Below are 15,851 nucleotides of genomic sequence, written 5' to 3'. Positions count from 1 at the left end.
CTGGAGTCGCCCTTCCCCCAGTCCTCTCAGGGATGTCCTGAGGATATCAAACAGCCACCAGAGGGACACCAGTAAGCCTAGCCTTTGTACCAATGCAGGGACGTGGGTACCAAGGCCCAGAGCAGGGCAGGGGGGGAGTCTTGCCTAGGGTCACCTGGGAGTTGGCATCTTTACTTCCTTTTGAAAGAGGAGCAGGAATCAGACAGGCACAAGCACAGCTGGGGCAAGGTGGGGGGCACACTTTCCCTGGCAGGGAGAGCAGCTGGTAGCATCCAGCCCTCCCTCCCCTGGGCTCCTTCAGGGCTCTGTGTGATGTCCACTAGGGCACACATCCCCTGCACACAGGGACCCCCTCGAGGACAGGGGCTGGGTCAGATCAGGCCTGGGAGCCCAGGTACCTCAGGGAAATATTTACTGAACGAAGGAAGGAAGGATTCTGGAGGAAGACGCTGAGCCATGGCTGAGACAGTGGTCTCTGAGAAACGAAAGGAGGGCACTGGTGGGGTCGGGGGAGAGGGGTGAGAACTTGCTAGAGCGCCACTCCACCAGGCAGTTTTCGTCTGCTTGTTCACGGCTGTATCTCCAGCGTCTAGAACAGTGCCTGGCACACAGTGGGTCCTCAGTCAATATCTGCTAAGTGGCAAACAAAACAAAACAAAATTCCAGGAACTCTGATTCCCCCTCCTGCCACTGGCAGCTAAACTAAGGAAGCGTCCTGCATTGAACTATAGCCACGTGCCAGGCACCCATCAAAGGCGGACCACGCATTCTGTTTTCACTTGATTCTGAGCATGAACCCCCAGATAAAGGCAAAAGGAACAGCAGCTACCTCTTGGAAACACACAGGTGTCAGGGAATTTTCTGGCGGTCCAGTGATTAGGACTCTGTATTCTCACTGCTGAGGGCCCGGGTTCAATCCTTGGTTGGGGAACTAAGATCCCACAAGCTGCACGGCGCGGCCAAAAAAAAAGAAACGCACACATGTCAGACAGACATGCTCTGAGCGCGTTAGGCGGGTTGGCTCCGCAATTCCACACTGCAGCCCCCTGCTAGTTACTATTATCTCCATTTCACAGATGAGGAAGCAAAGGTTCAGGGAGATGAAGCCCTTGGGGCAGGTTACACCGCCAGCAAGAGGCAGAGGCGGAGACCCAAACCCAGGCAGTCAGACTCCCAAATGGTACGATGTGCCCCATTTTACAGATTGAGGAAACTGAGACACCCCCCCACCCCACCCAAGGGCCCTGTGGGAGCAGAATAACACCGCCGCCCAAGATGTCTATATCTTCATCTCCAGGACATGTGTTGGTGGTACCTTACATGGTGAAAGGGACTTTGCAGATTAAATTAAGGGTCTTGAGATGGGGAGATTCTCCTGGATTATCTGGGTGAGCCCAACGTAATCGCACAGCTCTTACAAATGAAAGAGGGGTCACTATCAGAATCAGAGAAGGGGGTGTGATGACAGAAGCACCTCCCACCATGCAAAGGGAGGTAGAGGCCATGAGCCAAGGGATGCAGGCACCTCTAGAAGCTGGAAAAGACGAGGAGGAAATGGATTCTCCCATGGAACCTCCAGAAGGACCACACCTTGATTTCAGCTCTGCCCACACCTTGATTTCAGCACATAAGACCCATTTTGGACTTCTAACCGTCAGAAACAGAAGCTAATACATTTGTGTTGTCTTAAGCCACTAAGTTTGTAGTACTTTGTTACAGCAGCTGTAGGACACTCTACAGGCACCCAGCTCTTAAATGGCAGAGGTGGGATTCGAACTCAAGTCTTGCCAAGTTGAAAGCTCTGGATCTTCTGGGGTATCACTTAGATGTGTGAAGTTTGGAATTATTCCAGATGCATTTTCCTCAGGATCGCTGGGCTCTGTGTGTGTGTGTGTGTGTGTGTGTGTGTGTGTGTGTTGGGGTGGGGGTGGGGGGGGGGAGCATGTAGGAGTGAGTCAAGAAGCCAGGAATTTGGGAATTCCCTGGTGGTCCAGTGGTTAGGACTCCGAGCTTCCACCACCAAGGGCCCGGGTTCGATCCCTGGTCGGGGAACTAAGACCCCACAAGCACGTGGTCAAAAAAAGAAAAGAAAAAGAAAGAAAGAAAGAAAGAAAACGAAACGAGGAATTCTACTTTCATGAGGATTAGAGAATCTGGTCCATAATTACGGCAACGACACCTTAGGGCTGTCATGAGAATTAGTGAGTTAACCCATGTGGAGCACATAGGGTAGTGCCCGACATGTAAGATGGGGTAACAGTTACTATCATTATACCTTTTTCATGTCTACACACCACCAGTATCAGCTCCTCTCAGTCTTCCCTGCTCAAGAACCTTCCATGGCTCCCCAGTGCCCTCAGGATAACATCCAAGCCCTTTATGGCAGTTGAGAGCTTTGGGTCCCGGCTCATTTCTCCTAGTGGACCCCACAGTCTGTAACCCAGCAGACTGCCTACTAAGGAATGTTGCTCTCCACTTGGCTCTACAAGGATTGAGTCATTAGCCACTGGAGTTACTCACTTTCGACACACCCTGAAGGGTGTTCAAGGCAGGGATCAGGAATGAGGCACTCTGTGCTCTGGGAAAACTGGCAGAGCAGGCCAAATATCTAACAGAGAGTTAGATATTTTCAGGAGAAGATTTTATGAACCCAATTTCTTGCATCTTCTCATACTTAGAAAAGCACTAAAGTCATTAACTAAGGTATCTATTCCTCGTGAGTAGCAGCAACTTTCTACAGAGATGTGTGCTTGACGGCATGTACCCCTTCTCCAAAATCACATAGATGCTGATATCGGAGCAGTTCCTCAGAGCTCTCTGAGAGGCTGTCTCGTGGGCCACAGTCCTCAGTATGTCCCCAAATAAAACTGAAACTCACAGCTCTCAGGTCGTGCATTTCTATTTTAGTCGACAAAACAAAGGCACTCAACCCTCAGGTGCCTGGTTTCAGGAACCATCTGGACTCTACTGAGAAGGCCTTGCTGCAGCTTGCATGTATCCTCTAAGTGTGGCTCATCAGACTTTCCTAAACGTCCCCCACAACCAAACGCACACTGGCCACCATTGCTAGTTAGCCACTTCCTCTTCTGGGGACCCCCATGCACTGTGCTACCTTCATTGTAACATCTTGTGTTCTCATTATGGATCCGTGTGTGTCTGCCCTCCAGGCTGGGAACCCACTGAAGGCAGAGATCTTACTCTTGATTGATCGCTGGGCCTCCTCCTTCAAGAAATATTCATAGTGTCTGTCTGTCTGTTTCTCTGCTTTTTTTTTTTTTTAACTCACAAGGAACATGAGAGCTGAAGGTCCTAGTTGCTGGGGCACTGGAAATCCTGCAGCACAGAGGAGAAAAGCGGGTCTCAGACCCTTGAGTCCCCAGATGGCTGGCATTGGTGGAATATTATTTAGCCATGAAAAGGCAGGAAGCACTGCATGCTACAACGTGGATGAACCTCAGAAACATCATGCTCAGTGAGAGAAGCCAGACATGAAAAGGCACATATTATATGATTCCATTTATATGAAACGTCCAGAATAGGAAAATCCATATATGGAGAAAGCAGTTTCGTTGTGGCCAGGGGCTGGGGGAGGAGGGAATTGGGAGTGTCTGCTTAATAGGTACGAGGTTTCCTTCTGGGGTGATGAAAAAGCTCTGAACTTAGATAGAGGTGGTGGTTGCACAACATTGTGAATATGTTAAATGCCCCTGAATTGTATAATTTTAAACGGTTAGGGACTTCCCTGGTGGTCCAGTGGTTAGGACTCGGCGCTCTCAGGGGCCCGGGGTTCGGTCCCTGGTTGGGGAACTAGGATCCCACAAGCCACGTGGCACAGCAAAAAATAAATAAAATAAAATAAAATAATAAAATAAAATGGTTAATCTTATGTTATGTGAATTGTACTTCAATTACAAAAAAAGAGGGGGCTTCCCTGGTGGCGCAGTGGTTAAGAATCCACCTGCCAATGCAGGGGACACGGGTTCGAGCCCTGGTCCAGGAAGATCCCACATGCTGTGGAGCAACTAAGCCCGTGCACCACAACTACTGAGCCTGCGCTCTAGAGCCCGCAAGCCACAACTACTGAGCCCGTGAGCCACAACTACTGAAGCCCACATGCCTAGAGCCTGCGCACCGCAATGAAGGGTAGCCCCTGCTCGCCACAACTAGAGAAAGCCCGCACACAGCAACGAGGACACAATGCAGCCAAATAAATAAATAGATAGATAGATAGATAAATAAATTTATTAAAAAAAAAAGAGGTGGGGAGCTGAGGGAGGAGGGGCTGGAACTTCCGGGTCTGAGGGAGGAGGGGCTGGGTCCTGGACTCCTGGGTCCTGGGGCAGCAGGAAGGGGGCCCGGGACACAAACACCTGAGTACCAAGAGGGGAGGAAGACAGGAAGTTAAGGCTTGTTCTGCCGGAGAGAGAAGAAAACGGTCCGGGTAGAGGAAGCAGTCGCTTTCTGGGAGGGAGGTTTTTCCGATGGAGATGTCATCACTAAGATCGCCCTTCCCACTCAGGCCCGGCCTGTGGGGAACTCCAGCTTGACAGAGAGGAAGGGAGAGGGGAAAGCCAGTGGGGGGAGGAGGCAGGGTCACCAGGGTCCCACGCCCAACTGCCTCAGGACAGAAACTGCACTCAGAGGGGCAGGCACCTGCAGGTCTGGATTCTCCGTCCCCAAGGAGGTAACAGCTGGGAGGATGGACCTCAGGGGCTAGAAACAACTGCATGTGTTCTGGAAGGGACTGGAGGCCTGGACTTCTGGGTCCCCAAGGGAGGAAGGGTGGAGAGAGCTAGAGGCTCAGATTTCTGGGTCTTCAGGAGGCCAAGGGCTGGGAGTTTGAACACTGAAGCTATAAAGTGGGAGGAAGGAAGCTAGGGGCCCCTGGAAGATAAGGTGCTGCCTGCTCTGTTCTGAGACCGGAAGTGGCAGTTTGGGGGGCAGGCCCTGAAGAAAGTGGAGGTCATACTCTTGGCCTGACAGTGTCTTTGGCTCTGCTGGAACGCCGACAGGCCCACCCCACAACCCAGCCCTGTTCCCCAAACCTCTCACGCAGCGCCAGTCCCAGGGCGGAGGGAGCCGGAGGGACCCCAGGCAGGCGAGCATCGGGGGGAGCCCAGCAGCTGGCAGTGCAGGGAGGCGCTGGGAGGGTCTCAGAAGCCGGGTGGGAGCAGGACAGCTAAGAGGAACTAGGGGATCAGGACAAAGGACTACGCAAAAGATAGGGACTGTTTCCCGAGCAGACAGCTGGCCCATTGCTTATGCCTGCGAGCCAATGGAGGCCTCAGGGGTGGTGGCCACGATACGACACACCTGTACCCTTAGGGCTGGTTGCTCACCTGAGAGAGACAGAGAGATAAAGTCGTGACCTCAGTGCCTGCCCCTCTCCTTCCCTGCAGACCCCGGCATGTGGGGATACCTGTCCCTGCTGCCTGCCTTCCTGGCATTCTGGGCTACTGCTGGCATCTGGACCGTGTGAGTGTTAGAGCCAGGATGGACTCCTGGGTCTGAGGGAGGAGGGGCTGGGGACCTGGACGCCTGGGTCTGAGGGGGGAGGAGCTGGGGGCCCGGACCCCTGGGTCTGAGGGGAGAGGGGCTGGGGGCCCGGACCCCTGGGTCTGAGGGGGGAGGAGCTGGGGGCCCGGACCCCTGGGTCTGAGGGGGGAGGGGCTGGGGGCCCGGACCCCTGGGTCTGAGGGGGGAGGGGCTGGGGGCCCGGACCCCTGGGTCTGAGGGAGGGGGAGCTAGAAGTCCGGTTTCTGCGCGTAACAGAAAGAAAAGTTTCGTCGAACTCCCTCTACTCTCTTTGATGTCTCCCCGACTTCAGTTTTTCGCTTGCTGTGGCCAACAAGGCTGTGAACCTCACGGAAGGCTTCCCCTATATCAGGTAGTTACGGTGCTTGGGGTGGGGGGGTCCGGAGGGAGGAAAGAAAGGGGTCCTGGTTCTGAGGAGCTTCAGGATGACCGTTTATCTCCCCCAGTCGATGTGGAAATAGCCCCCCTCAGAGCTGCATCTTCAGCCAGGTGCTCAACTTGGGAGCTGCTTTGGGTAAATACTCCCGCGCACACTTCGTTCGGTGCTAGCCCCACCCAGCCAAGAGGGCCCCGGCACCCAGCCTCCTCCTGCCCCACATCCAGGAGTTGGGCACTCACTCCAGGACCCACAGTCTCGTCCACCCCACCCCCCACCCCCCACCCCCACCCCCACCCAGGCGTCTGGGGCTCGGGCCTCCCGCCCACTTCCCTCTCCTCCCAGCCGCCTGGACCTGCATTCTCCGTTACCAGCAGCTTCGGGACTGGGGGGTCGGAAAGTGGCCTAACCAGCTGATCCTGTGGACGGGGCTCCTCTGCGCCCTGGGCACCTCCATAGTGGGCAATTTTCAGGTGAGACGGAGCAGGCCAGCCCAGGTTCTTGCCCGCCAGAGTCTGGGACTACAACTCCCAGCATCCCCGGGGCGCAGGCTTCTGGTTTGGGGGGGCTGGTCCCCGCACGGCCTCCTGGGACTTGTATTTCTCTTGTGGCTCTCGGGCCGTGGAGGGAGGGCGTCTGGTCTCTGGATAGAGGCCGCGTGGGAGGCTCTTTGTAATCATTCCGTTAACCCCTAGGAGTTTGGGGTAATTCACTGCCATACCCCCATTTAATGATAAAATTTCTCAGTTCACTACGCCCCCCCGCACCGCGCTGCTTGGCGGGATCCTATTTCCCCGACTAGGGATCGAACCGGGGCCCTGGGGAGTGAAAGCGTGGAGTCCTAATTACTGGACCGCGGGGGAATTCCCCACTTATTCTTTTTTTTTTAATTAATTAATTAATTTATTTATTTATTTATTTATTTATGGCTGTGTTGGGTCTTCGTTTCTGTGCGAGGGCTTTCTCTAGTTGTGGCAAGCGGGGGCCACTCTTCATCGCGGTGCGCGGGCCTCTCACTATCGCGGCCTCTTTTGTTGCGGAGCACAGGCTCCAGATGCGCAGGCTCAGTAATTGTGACTCACGGGCCTAATCGCTCCGCGGCATGTGGGATCTTCCCAGACCAGGGCTCGAACCCGTGTCCCCTGCATTGGCAGGCAGATTCTCAACCACTGCGCCACCAGGGAAGCCCCCCACTTATTCTTAATGTTTGCCACATCGATGGAGTGCTCTCTCTGTAGAAGGCACTAGCTTTTTACGTTGTACAGGGTTATTTTAACCCATCTCCACAAGAACTCCAGGGAGGTCCTTCTTGGTCAAATCCGACGGAGATATTTCTTTATCAGCCGGTTCGTGGTGGTCAGAGATGAACCCAGATTCGTAGACTCTAGAAGCCCACATTCTTAGCCACAAAGCTCAGTAGATATTTGTAGAATAAATAAATGGATGAGTAATAGGAGGAATCTTTGATTTATTTTATCATTTTATTTTTTATCTATTTGTTTTTCAGTATGATGTCTCTGATTCCAAACCTCTCCCGCCAAAAGGCCATGAAAGCCGCAGGGTGTTTAGACAAGAGGCTGCCTCCAACTTAACAAAAATTCCCCATGACATTTGCATAACAAATCATTCACTTATCATGTATTCCTGTGTTCATTAACCTTTGTTTTCCTTTAATTATTATATCCCCCCCGCGCAGAAGCTTTTTTTTTTTTTGGCTGCTCCCTGCCTCATGTGGGATCTTAGTTCCCGATCAGGGATCCAACCCGAGCCCCGTGCGGTGGAAGCCCAGAGTCCTCACCAATGGACTGCCAGGGAAGTCCCCAGAAGACTGTTTTAGACATTTTCTCCTAATCATCCTTTCCCTCCATGAAGTTTTTATTTTTTTCCTAATATTTATTTATTTATTTGGTTGCGTGGGGTCTTAGTTGCAGCAGGCAGACTCCTTAGTTGCAGCATGCGGGCTCCTTAGTTGTGGCCTGTGGGTTCCTTAGTCGCGGCTTGCCGGCTCCTTAGCTGTGGCATGCAAACTCTTAGTTGCGGCATGCATGTGGGATCTAGTTCCCTGACCAGGAATCGAAGAACCCAGGCCCTTTGCATTGGGAGCGCAGAGTCTTATCCACTGCGCCACCAGGGAAGTTCCCCCCACCCCACCCCCGCCATGGAGTTTTTAGTATGAAAACATTTTAATATAATACATACTATATCTGTAAGCCAGAAACCATTGTAATATTTAATATTTTTTCACCCTCCAAGAACCAATTTTTACCCCCTTGGTGGCAACAATCTGCTCTCTTCCACCCAGGTTGAGAATGAAGGATTTATTCCACTAATATTTTACGAGGCTTGGGCTTCCCTGGTGGAGCAGTGGTTAAGAATCCGCCTGCCAATGCAGGGGACACAGGTTCAAGCCCTGGTCCGGGAAGATCCCACATGTAGCAGAGCAACTAAGCCCGTGCGCCACAACCCCCAAGCCTGTGCTCTAGAGCCCGTGAGCCACAATTACTGAGCCCGTGTGCCACAACTACTGAAGCCCGCACGCCTAGAGCCTGTGCTCCGCAACAAGAGAAGCCACCGCAATGAGAAACCCGCGTGCCACAACGAAGAGTAGCCCCTGCTCGCTGCAACTGGAGAAAGCCCGTGCGCAGCAACGAAAACCCAATGCAGCCAAAAATAATAAATAAAATGAATAAATTAAAAGAAAAAATTTTACCAGGCTCTACTATGTGCCAGGCCCTGTTTTAGGGATGGAGGCCCCAGCAGTGAACAGCAGTTTAAATAAATGCCTGGCCTCGTGGAGCTGACAATAGCCAATGCACCTAATCAATCAGCCAATCGCCGGGTATGGCAGTTTTCAAGCACAGTCCGTGGTGTTGGTCCTGGCGCCTCCCTGCATGGCATCGTGGCCCTCGCCCTCCCACAGGTCTGCCCCTCAACTCTGCTACCTTCCTCTCCCAGGAAAAGAACCAGCGGGCCACGCACCTGACGGGGGCCTTCTTCGCCTTCTTCGTGGGAATATTCTACTTCTGGCTGCAGCTCCTTCTCTTCTGGAGGGTGAAGAGCCTGCCCCAGCCTGGGGCTCCCTGGATCGGGCCACTCCGTCTGGTCCTCTGCAGCATTTGCACCATCCTCACGGTGGCCAGTATCCTTCCTGGGGCCGGGGACAGGTGTTGGGGGGCACGTCTTCATTGGGGTGGGTCTGCTGTGTGCTATTGAGGGTGCCCCTTCCTTTCTCAGCCTCGGTCTCCGTGCAGGATTATAGCGGTGTTGTCACCGAGTCCCGGCTCTGGGGTCACGCTGCCTCCACATACTAGTTGGGGGAGCAGGGGGAACTCCTTTGGTTTCTTAACTTCTCAGTGCCTCAGTTTCCTCATCTATCAAATGTGGATAGTAATAAGGAGTGTGAGGAATGCAGATGACACGTGAGGTGCTTAGATCGGTGCTTGGCACATAGTGAGTGACCAATACATGTTGGGAGAGCGATAAACCGATGACAGCAGTCCATTTGGGGTACCGCTCTGTGCTGGGCATCGTGCTGGCTAAGACCGGAAACAGGAGGTTCAGATGGCCAAGAACCGTCACGAAGTTCAATGGCAGAGCTGGTGGTAGGCAGGAGGCGGCTGGTACAGGGTCTCCTGAGCTGTCTGTATCTCTTCCCAGCTCCATGTGCAGTGATGTCATGTTAGTAATAGCTTGAAACAGCCAAGAAACTGACAAATGCTACAAATCAGAGCCAGTTGTTACACATTCACCAGCACGTCTGTGGGTGGAGCCTTGATTCCAGCCCACTTCTGAGTCACCCCAGAACCCACTAGCTCAGCACACCTCCGGGTGAGCCAAACCACTCTCCGAGCCTCAGATTCCCTATCTGTAGAAAGGAGTTGCTTTTATCAGAATAATGATGATTACTGAGAAGCTGAGGGCTCTGAGAGAGAGGAGGGGCTGCAAGCTAAGCCTCGGGGACTGCGGCCCCCTGTGGGGATGACGGAAGGGGAGGCCAGAGGTCGTTGGCATCCAGAAGAGGCTGGAGGGAACCCAGCTGAGACCCTGGGCCGGCTGCATTCAGAGGATCCCTTTGGAAAATTGGATCCATTTTCCCAGCAAAATGGGGGTGGCGATCTCGTTTCCCAGAGCAGCAAGTTGAATCCAGTGAAATGGATAGAAAGGGCTGGCGCCCGAGCTCAGACTTCTGAAGCTGCAGAACTGGCATCTGTCCTGTGCGGCCGCAGGCGCAGTTAATGATGAGGTCTAGGCGGCCCCTTTCAAAATCCTGCCTGTGCTGATAATCAGTTTGGCCACAGGGTCCTCATTCTGTGGGGCTCTGATATCCCTTGGATGCGGGAAGTGGGGGACAGGACCATAAAATGGTCAGCTGAGTGTCGTAAGGGCTGGAAGCCCGCAAAGAGAGGTCTGAGACCTGGCATTTGAGCTGGTCTTGCAGAACCAGCTGCTTTTGGCCTGGGTTGGGTGAGGGAGGGAGGGACACCGCGGGTACATGCGGAGGGTGGGCCTTCCACCCCTGGAAAACCAGCCCAGGGGAGGACATGAGGCTGCTGGCAGGGCCAGAGATGAGCATCTCCAGCGCTAAAGTGAGGGATTCCAGGCTTGTGCTTCTGTACAAGTGCAATAGGGAGCCACAGAAAGCTTGTGAGTGGGGGAGTTAGAGAGTCAGTTCTGGGGTAAGCACGTCTTTGTTCTAGGATCGGTGGGGCTTGGGGATGGTGTTGGCCTTATTCACTGTCTAAAAATCCTTGAATGAATGAAATCATGCCTAATCTGATCTAGGAGGGGTGAGTAGGAGCTGGGTTGGCTCTGAGAGGAGGAGGAGGAGTGCTTCAGTGAGGGGGGTGGTCCCAGAAAATGAGAGGCATCTCTGCAAGGTTGGAGCTCAGAGTATGTGTTGACCAGTGGTTACAAAAAAGTTTTAAAGAGCTGGGACCGTGGAGCCGGAGGAGGGACAGGGCCAACCAGTTGAGATGCCAGGCTAGAAAGAGATGGGCAAGACAGAGAGGACAAGACTTGGGCTGTCCAGCTGGTCATGGGGATGAGGAGGGAGGGGACGAAGGCGATTCCCAAGGGTCTGCTAGGGAGCAGGAGTGGATGGTGTTGTCATGGAGGTCAGGGTACCCAGAAAGAGGAAGAGCTTTTAGGGAGAAAGGGAGATTCTGCAGGAGGGGCCTGTGGGCCCTGGGTCGGGGGAGAAAGTTGCAAGCACAGCCTGAGGCTGGCGGGTGGGTGGAAGCATCTTTAGGAAGCCCTGCATTTTTGGAGGTAGAAGCAATGGCGGCCAGCTGGCCCTGGCAAGTGGGGAGATGGCAGAGCCTTCACGGGGTCAGGGAAGGCCGACAGGAAGATAAGAGTACCTTGTTCTGGGATACTGGGAATGCAGTGCAAACCGGAGAAACATGCAAGGGAAAACATTTAGAAAACAGCTTGAGACAGAGGCGGGAACTGGAGGGCATCCATCTGAGAGTGTCTGGGAGTTGCCAAGGAGGGTGTCCAGCCAGAGAGGTCATTCCAGCCAGGGCAGGGCGGACATGTCACGAGAGGGTACCCAGAGGTGGATGTCTCAGCCTGCCCAAGGTCACTCAGCAGCCTAGCCGGGCTGGCGGACCCTCCCCGTGGCGCTGTGCCCTTGACCCTGCGGTACAGTGGTCGTCCTGCACACCTGGTCACTGCGCTCAGCCTCTGCCGCCTGTGAGTGGGTTGTCGCCATGCTGCTGTTCACCCTCTTTGGCCTCTTTGCGGTGGACTTCTCTGGCCTGGACGGCTGCACCCTGTGCCTCCAGCCGGGCCCTGGCAGCCCGAGCCCCCCGCCGGCCTCCCCCATCGCCCTGAAGGTCCAGCTCTGAACACCTGGTCAGCGTGGCATCTTCACACCTCCTGTCCCTGCCATCTGGTTCCGCCCCTGCAACCAGGGCCGCCCAGGAAGCGAGAGGCCAAGGCCAGCCAGCCATCCCTGATCAAGGATATTTATTATTATTATTATTATTAATTTTTTTTTTTTTTTTGCCGCTGACGGAATCAGAGACATGGACGCAGGCAGGATCACGCGAAATCAGAATTCCTTCCGGAGAGCAAATCCGTACAGAAGGTCGTGGGGGAAGGGAGAAGACCAGGGGAGGGGGGCCCAGGAAGGGGGAGTTGGGGACACAAGGACAGATGGCCCTGTCCGTCCGGATCTGCTAAGCCACCCCAACCAGACCCCATCCCTCCCCCACCCCACCCCGCAGAGAGATTGATCAATAAATAAAATAATAAATCAATAAATAAAATAGAAACAGCTCCCCTCCCCCAGTCCCCCCAGAACCACCCCTATTGGGCACGGCCCCCTGAGCCCTATCCCTGCAGGGCAAGGCCGGGTTTGTTGTGTCTCCCCCCTCCCTACGTACTCCTTGGGCCCTATTTACAGATTCACAGTTGGGGGGCAGGGAAGGGGGGTGGAGGGGGCGCCCCTCCTTCCCCGGCCCCCTGGGGTCAGGGTAGGGGGGTCCCGTTGGTGGCCAGGAGCTTCTTGTCCTTAGGGGGGCCTCGGCGGGGAGAGCTGGTCAGCTCTGGGTCTGGGCAGCCGGGCGGGGGCTGCAGGCTTCGGGGCGGGGTCCCGGCAGGCCGGGTCTGGGCGCCATTCTTCTCGTCTGTCGGGGAGGAAGCGATCTGGCTTCAGGAACCCCAGGGGTACCGAGCCCAGGGACGTGCTCCAGCAGGGGAGGTGGCTGCCAGGGGTCACACACGCCAGCAACCAGGCCTGGCTTCCCTAGACCAACAAGGCACGTGTCCCAGGCGCCCCCAAACCTAAGGCTTTGGAAGCCAGGCCACGCCCCGGTGAGATCTGGCCGGCCCAGCTCAGGAGACATCCTCAGAGACTGGTTACAGCACCGTCTGAGTCCCCCAATCATGGCCAAAGGGCCCCATTACTTTCCACTGGTTGTTAATGGGGCCCAGCGGAGCCCACAGCAGATTGTTTGGGGGTCTCGGGCTCTCCCAGCTGGGCCTGCCTGACTGGGGTTATCTTTCTGTGGGGCCTCACTGCCCCAGACTAGGGGACTGCGGTGGCAGTGCTGGTTGCCAGTAGCCATGCAGTAGTTTCTGTAGGGCCCAAAATAGTACCTGTAGCAGAGGCCAGCCCCTTAAGAGACACTGATTGCTGGAGGCCTTGTTGCCATAGCAACCAATGGGGCTCCCCCTCTTTGGGGCGGACCCAGAGGTCCTGCATTGCCCCACTCCCCTTATAAGGCATGTGGCTCGGGCCCTGGGTGTCTGTGGGTCCTACATCTTTGAATGCATGCCCTTTTAGGAACTCTGGTTGTCAAGGCCAGCTTTCCTTGGCAACCGGGTCTGGCGAGGTTCAGGGGGCCTTCCTCACTTCTGGTTGCCCTGGGGAACCAGACTAACAGAAGGTAGAGTTTCTCCAGCTCCCTACTACTGAGGCCCTCCCGCCAGGTGCCTTGGTGTTAGCCTGCTTAGCCTGTGTGGGACCTCTGATCTCCAGGACTGTATGATAATAAATTGATGCTGTTTGAAGTACGGAGTTTGTTGTTTGTGACCCTGGCCTCGCTGATCCCTGGTTGCTAGGGAATTCTGCTCCCGATGACCGGGGCTGGTGGGTGAAGGGAAGCCCCTTCCCCCCGGAGCACAGACCTCGCCCGCTCCCGGGGGGACGCCCAAGTCCTTGAAAGCCAGGCCCAGCAGGGCCAGAAGACTCTGAGCATCTGCAGAGAGGATGACCAACTTGCCCCGGTTTTAGCACTGAAACTCCTGCATCCCAGGGACCTCTCCATCCTGCGCAAACCAGGATGGCCGGCCACCCTCCTCCAGAACACAGTTCAGGAGCCTCTGTTAGCGGAAAGCTCCGCTACCTCTGAGACAGAGATGGGTCAACCCCTTAGGGATCCCTGGAGGTCCCCTCCCTGGTGAGGCCTTCTCAGGCTCAGGATGGCCTGGTTCCCTCGGAGCTCAGGCCCCAGCCTCTCTGGGAACCTGCTCCCAGCATTGCAGGTAGGACCTAAGGGCGACAGCAGGTGGGCCCTGCTGCCCCACAGCTGAAGCCTCGCCAGTAACACCCCCCATGCAGCACCTGGCCACCAGGAAGTCTCCCCTCCGCCCCACGGGTGCCCCAAGGTGCCTCCCACCTGCCAGGGCCTGCACGGAGGGCTGGTCGTGAGTGCTCAGCAGCTGAGCCTGGATGGTCTCTACAACCCGCTTGAACCGACGGCTGGGACCTGGAAGGGGCAGGGAAACAGACTGATGGAACAAAATGCGTATTTTACAACAAGACGAGAAACTTCAAACACAACAATTTTCTCTGCTGGTTTGGGCCTCCTCCCTCCCCTTTAGCGTGTGCTGTGCACCTGCATTAACCACACCTGCTTAGGAGGTAACCTTCTTAATCTTGTCAGGGGCCACGAAGACCCACGACCCACTACTCGCTTTGTACCTGGATTGTGTAAACTGTCAATAACACGTCATTTAATGTACAGCCCTCGGTTTGACCTCTAATGGCGGAACAGTTCTCAGAGCTTTCTGAGCGGCCATTCCTGGGTTATAATCCTCACTTTGGCTCGAATAAAGTTTTCCACTTTTTTCTTAGATTGACCGATTAACTTTTTCGTTGCCGTGCATGGCGTAGCCGGCAGGGTATGAGAGACACCCAGCAGAGAGCACCTGGAGTCTACCGGAACCAGCGCTAAGTACCAGCATGGGCCCATTGCCCCCCCAACCTCTCCACCCCCCACCCCCCACCCTCTCCACCCCCACCCCCTCCACCCCCCACCCCACCCCCCCACCCCGGCTTCTCGGTACTCCTCAGGTGTTCTGACGAGTTCTCCTGATAGCTGGATCTCGTTGTTTGAGTGATGATCCTGAAAATTTTATTCGAGCTGTTTTCACTTAAGACCTGGAGTCTTAAGGGGCACCGGTGTATTCCCTAGGCAGGACCTGGGGGTCTGGGCAAGAGGCCCAGGGAAACATAGGTGGCTGGGTTTTTGTTAAATTTGGCTTGAATGGAAGACTTCCCTGGTAGTCCAGTGGTTAAGACTCCTTGGCTTCCACTGCAAGGGGGCGTGGGTTCGATCCTGGTGGGGGAACTAAGATCCCGCATGCCCCCACCCCACCGTGAGGCCAAAAAATAAAAAATAAAATAAAATAAATACATTTGGCTTGAATTGAAAAAATAAAAACAAGTTGCTATACGGTCTGAACAAAACTTTTGCTAGTGAAATGAGAGACTGAATTATTCAGCTCTTAAGGGAGACCTACCATAACCATTAAGTAAATACTGCTCATGGAGGTGTGAGGGGGGATGGGCAACAGAGGCTGATAACCTAGAACTCCGAGCACCTGTGATGGTTTTAGGCTGTTGCAGGGAGAAACCGAGACAGGTAAAAGAGTCGAAGTAACCCGCGGGTAACTCCTTGGGGAGCTAGACTCAGATGCAGTGCACATACAATCCACCACACTGCCCTCAGAAAGTTGTTTAGATCATATTTCATATCTGAATTAGGCTATGACATTAATAATGGGAAATTGTGCCTCAAAGGCCAAACAGCTCCCGTGCAGACAGCCACCAATGGGAATACCAGCTGGGCTTATGTATGTTTGCAACTACTTAATTGGAATTAAAGGAAATCTGTCCTGAAATGGCCAAGATAGGTTTCTTTTCTTTTTTTTTTTTTTTAAAAAATTTATTTATTTATTTGGCTGCACCGGCTGTTAGTTGCGACACGTGGGATCTTTTAGTTGTGGCAAGCGGACTCTTAGTTGAGGCATGTGGGATCTAGTTCCCTGACCAGGGATCAAACCCAGGTCCCGTGCATTGGGAGCTCAGAGACTTAGTCACTGGACCACCAGGGAAGCCCCCAAGGTGGGTTCCTTTAAGCACCCCAAAACTGATTTTTCATGCGCAGTTAAACCCTGCAGTCTCCTGGACCTCTGTCTGCAGGGTCTA

At 54.4% G+C, this 15,851-nt stretch overlaps 3 protein-coding genes across 5 annotated transcripts in view; 1 reads left to right on the top strand and 2 right to left on the bottom strand.

Annotated features, from left to right (window-relative positions):
• The window catches only part of RPL28 (ribosomal protein L28), a 138,304-nt gene that overhangs the window by 48,033 nt on the left and 74,420 nt on the right, over nt 1–15,851 (bottom strand). The window lies entirely within an intron of this gene.
• On the top strand, nt 4,311–13,429 carry TMEM150B (transmembrane protein 150B). Of its 3 annotated transcripts, none has more exons than XM_068527372.1 (7): nt 4,313–4,441; nt 5,400–5,475; nt 5,828–5,887; nt 5,982–6,049; nt 6,257–6,384; nt 8,867–9,050; nt 11,561–13,429. In XM_068527372.1, exons 2-7 carry the CDS (start codon nt 5,408–5,410, stop codon nt 11,758–11,760), a joined length of 708 nt encoding a protein of 235 aa, XP_068383473.1. In that variant the 5' UTR covers nt 4,313–4,441; nt 5,400–5,407; the 3' UTR covers nt 11,761–13,429. The 3 variants fall into 3 exon arrangements, with proteins under 3 accessions (XP_068383474.1, XP_068383473.1, XP_068383472.1); XM_068527371.1 differs by having other exon boundaries at nt 4,315–4,684; XM_068527373.1 differs by lacking the exons at nt 5,982–6,049; nt 6,257–6,384 and having other exon boundaries at nt 4,311–4,684; nt 5,773–5,887.
• Nucleotides 12,227–15,851, bottom strand: part of BRSK1 (BR serine/threonine kinase 1) — a 24,000-nt gene continuing 20,375 nt past the window's right edge. The window contains exons 18-19 of the mRNA XM_068527370.1: nt 14,038–14,127; nt 12,227–12,543 (exon numbers count right to left, since the gene is read on the bottom strand). Coding sequence (XP_068383471.1) covers nt 12,386–12,543; nt 14,038–14,127 — 248 coding nt within the window. The 3' untranslated portion in view covers nt 12,227–12,385. The remainder of the gene's footprint in view (nt 12,544–14,037; nt 14,128–15,851) is intronic.

The sequence above is a fragment of the Eschrichtius robustus genome, chromosome 19 (assembly GCF_028021215.1).
Source record: "Eschrichtius robustus isolate mEscRob2 chromosome 19, mEscRob2.pri, whole genome shotgun sequence".
Classification (NCBI taxonomy): domain Eukaryota; kingdom Metazoa; phylum Chordata; class Mammalia; order Artiodactyla; family Eschrichtiidae; genus Eschrichtius; species Eschrichtius robustus.
This window is presented reverse-complemented; position numbering and strand designations above follow the sequence as displayed.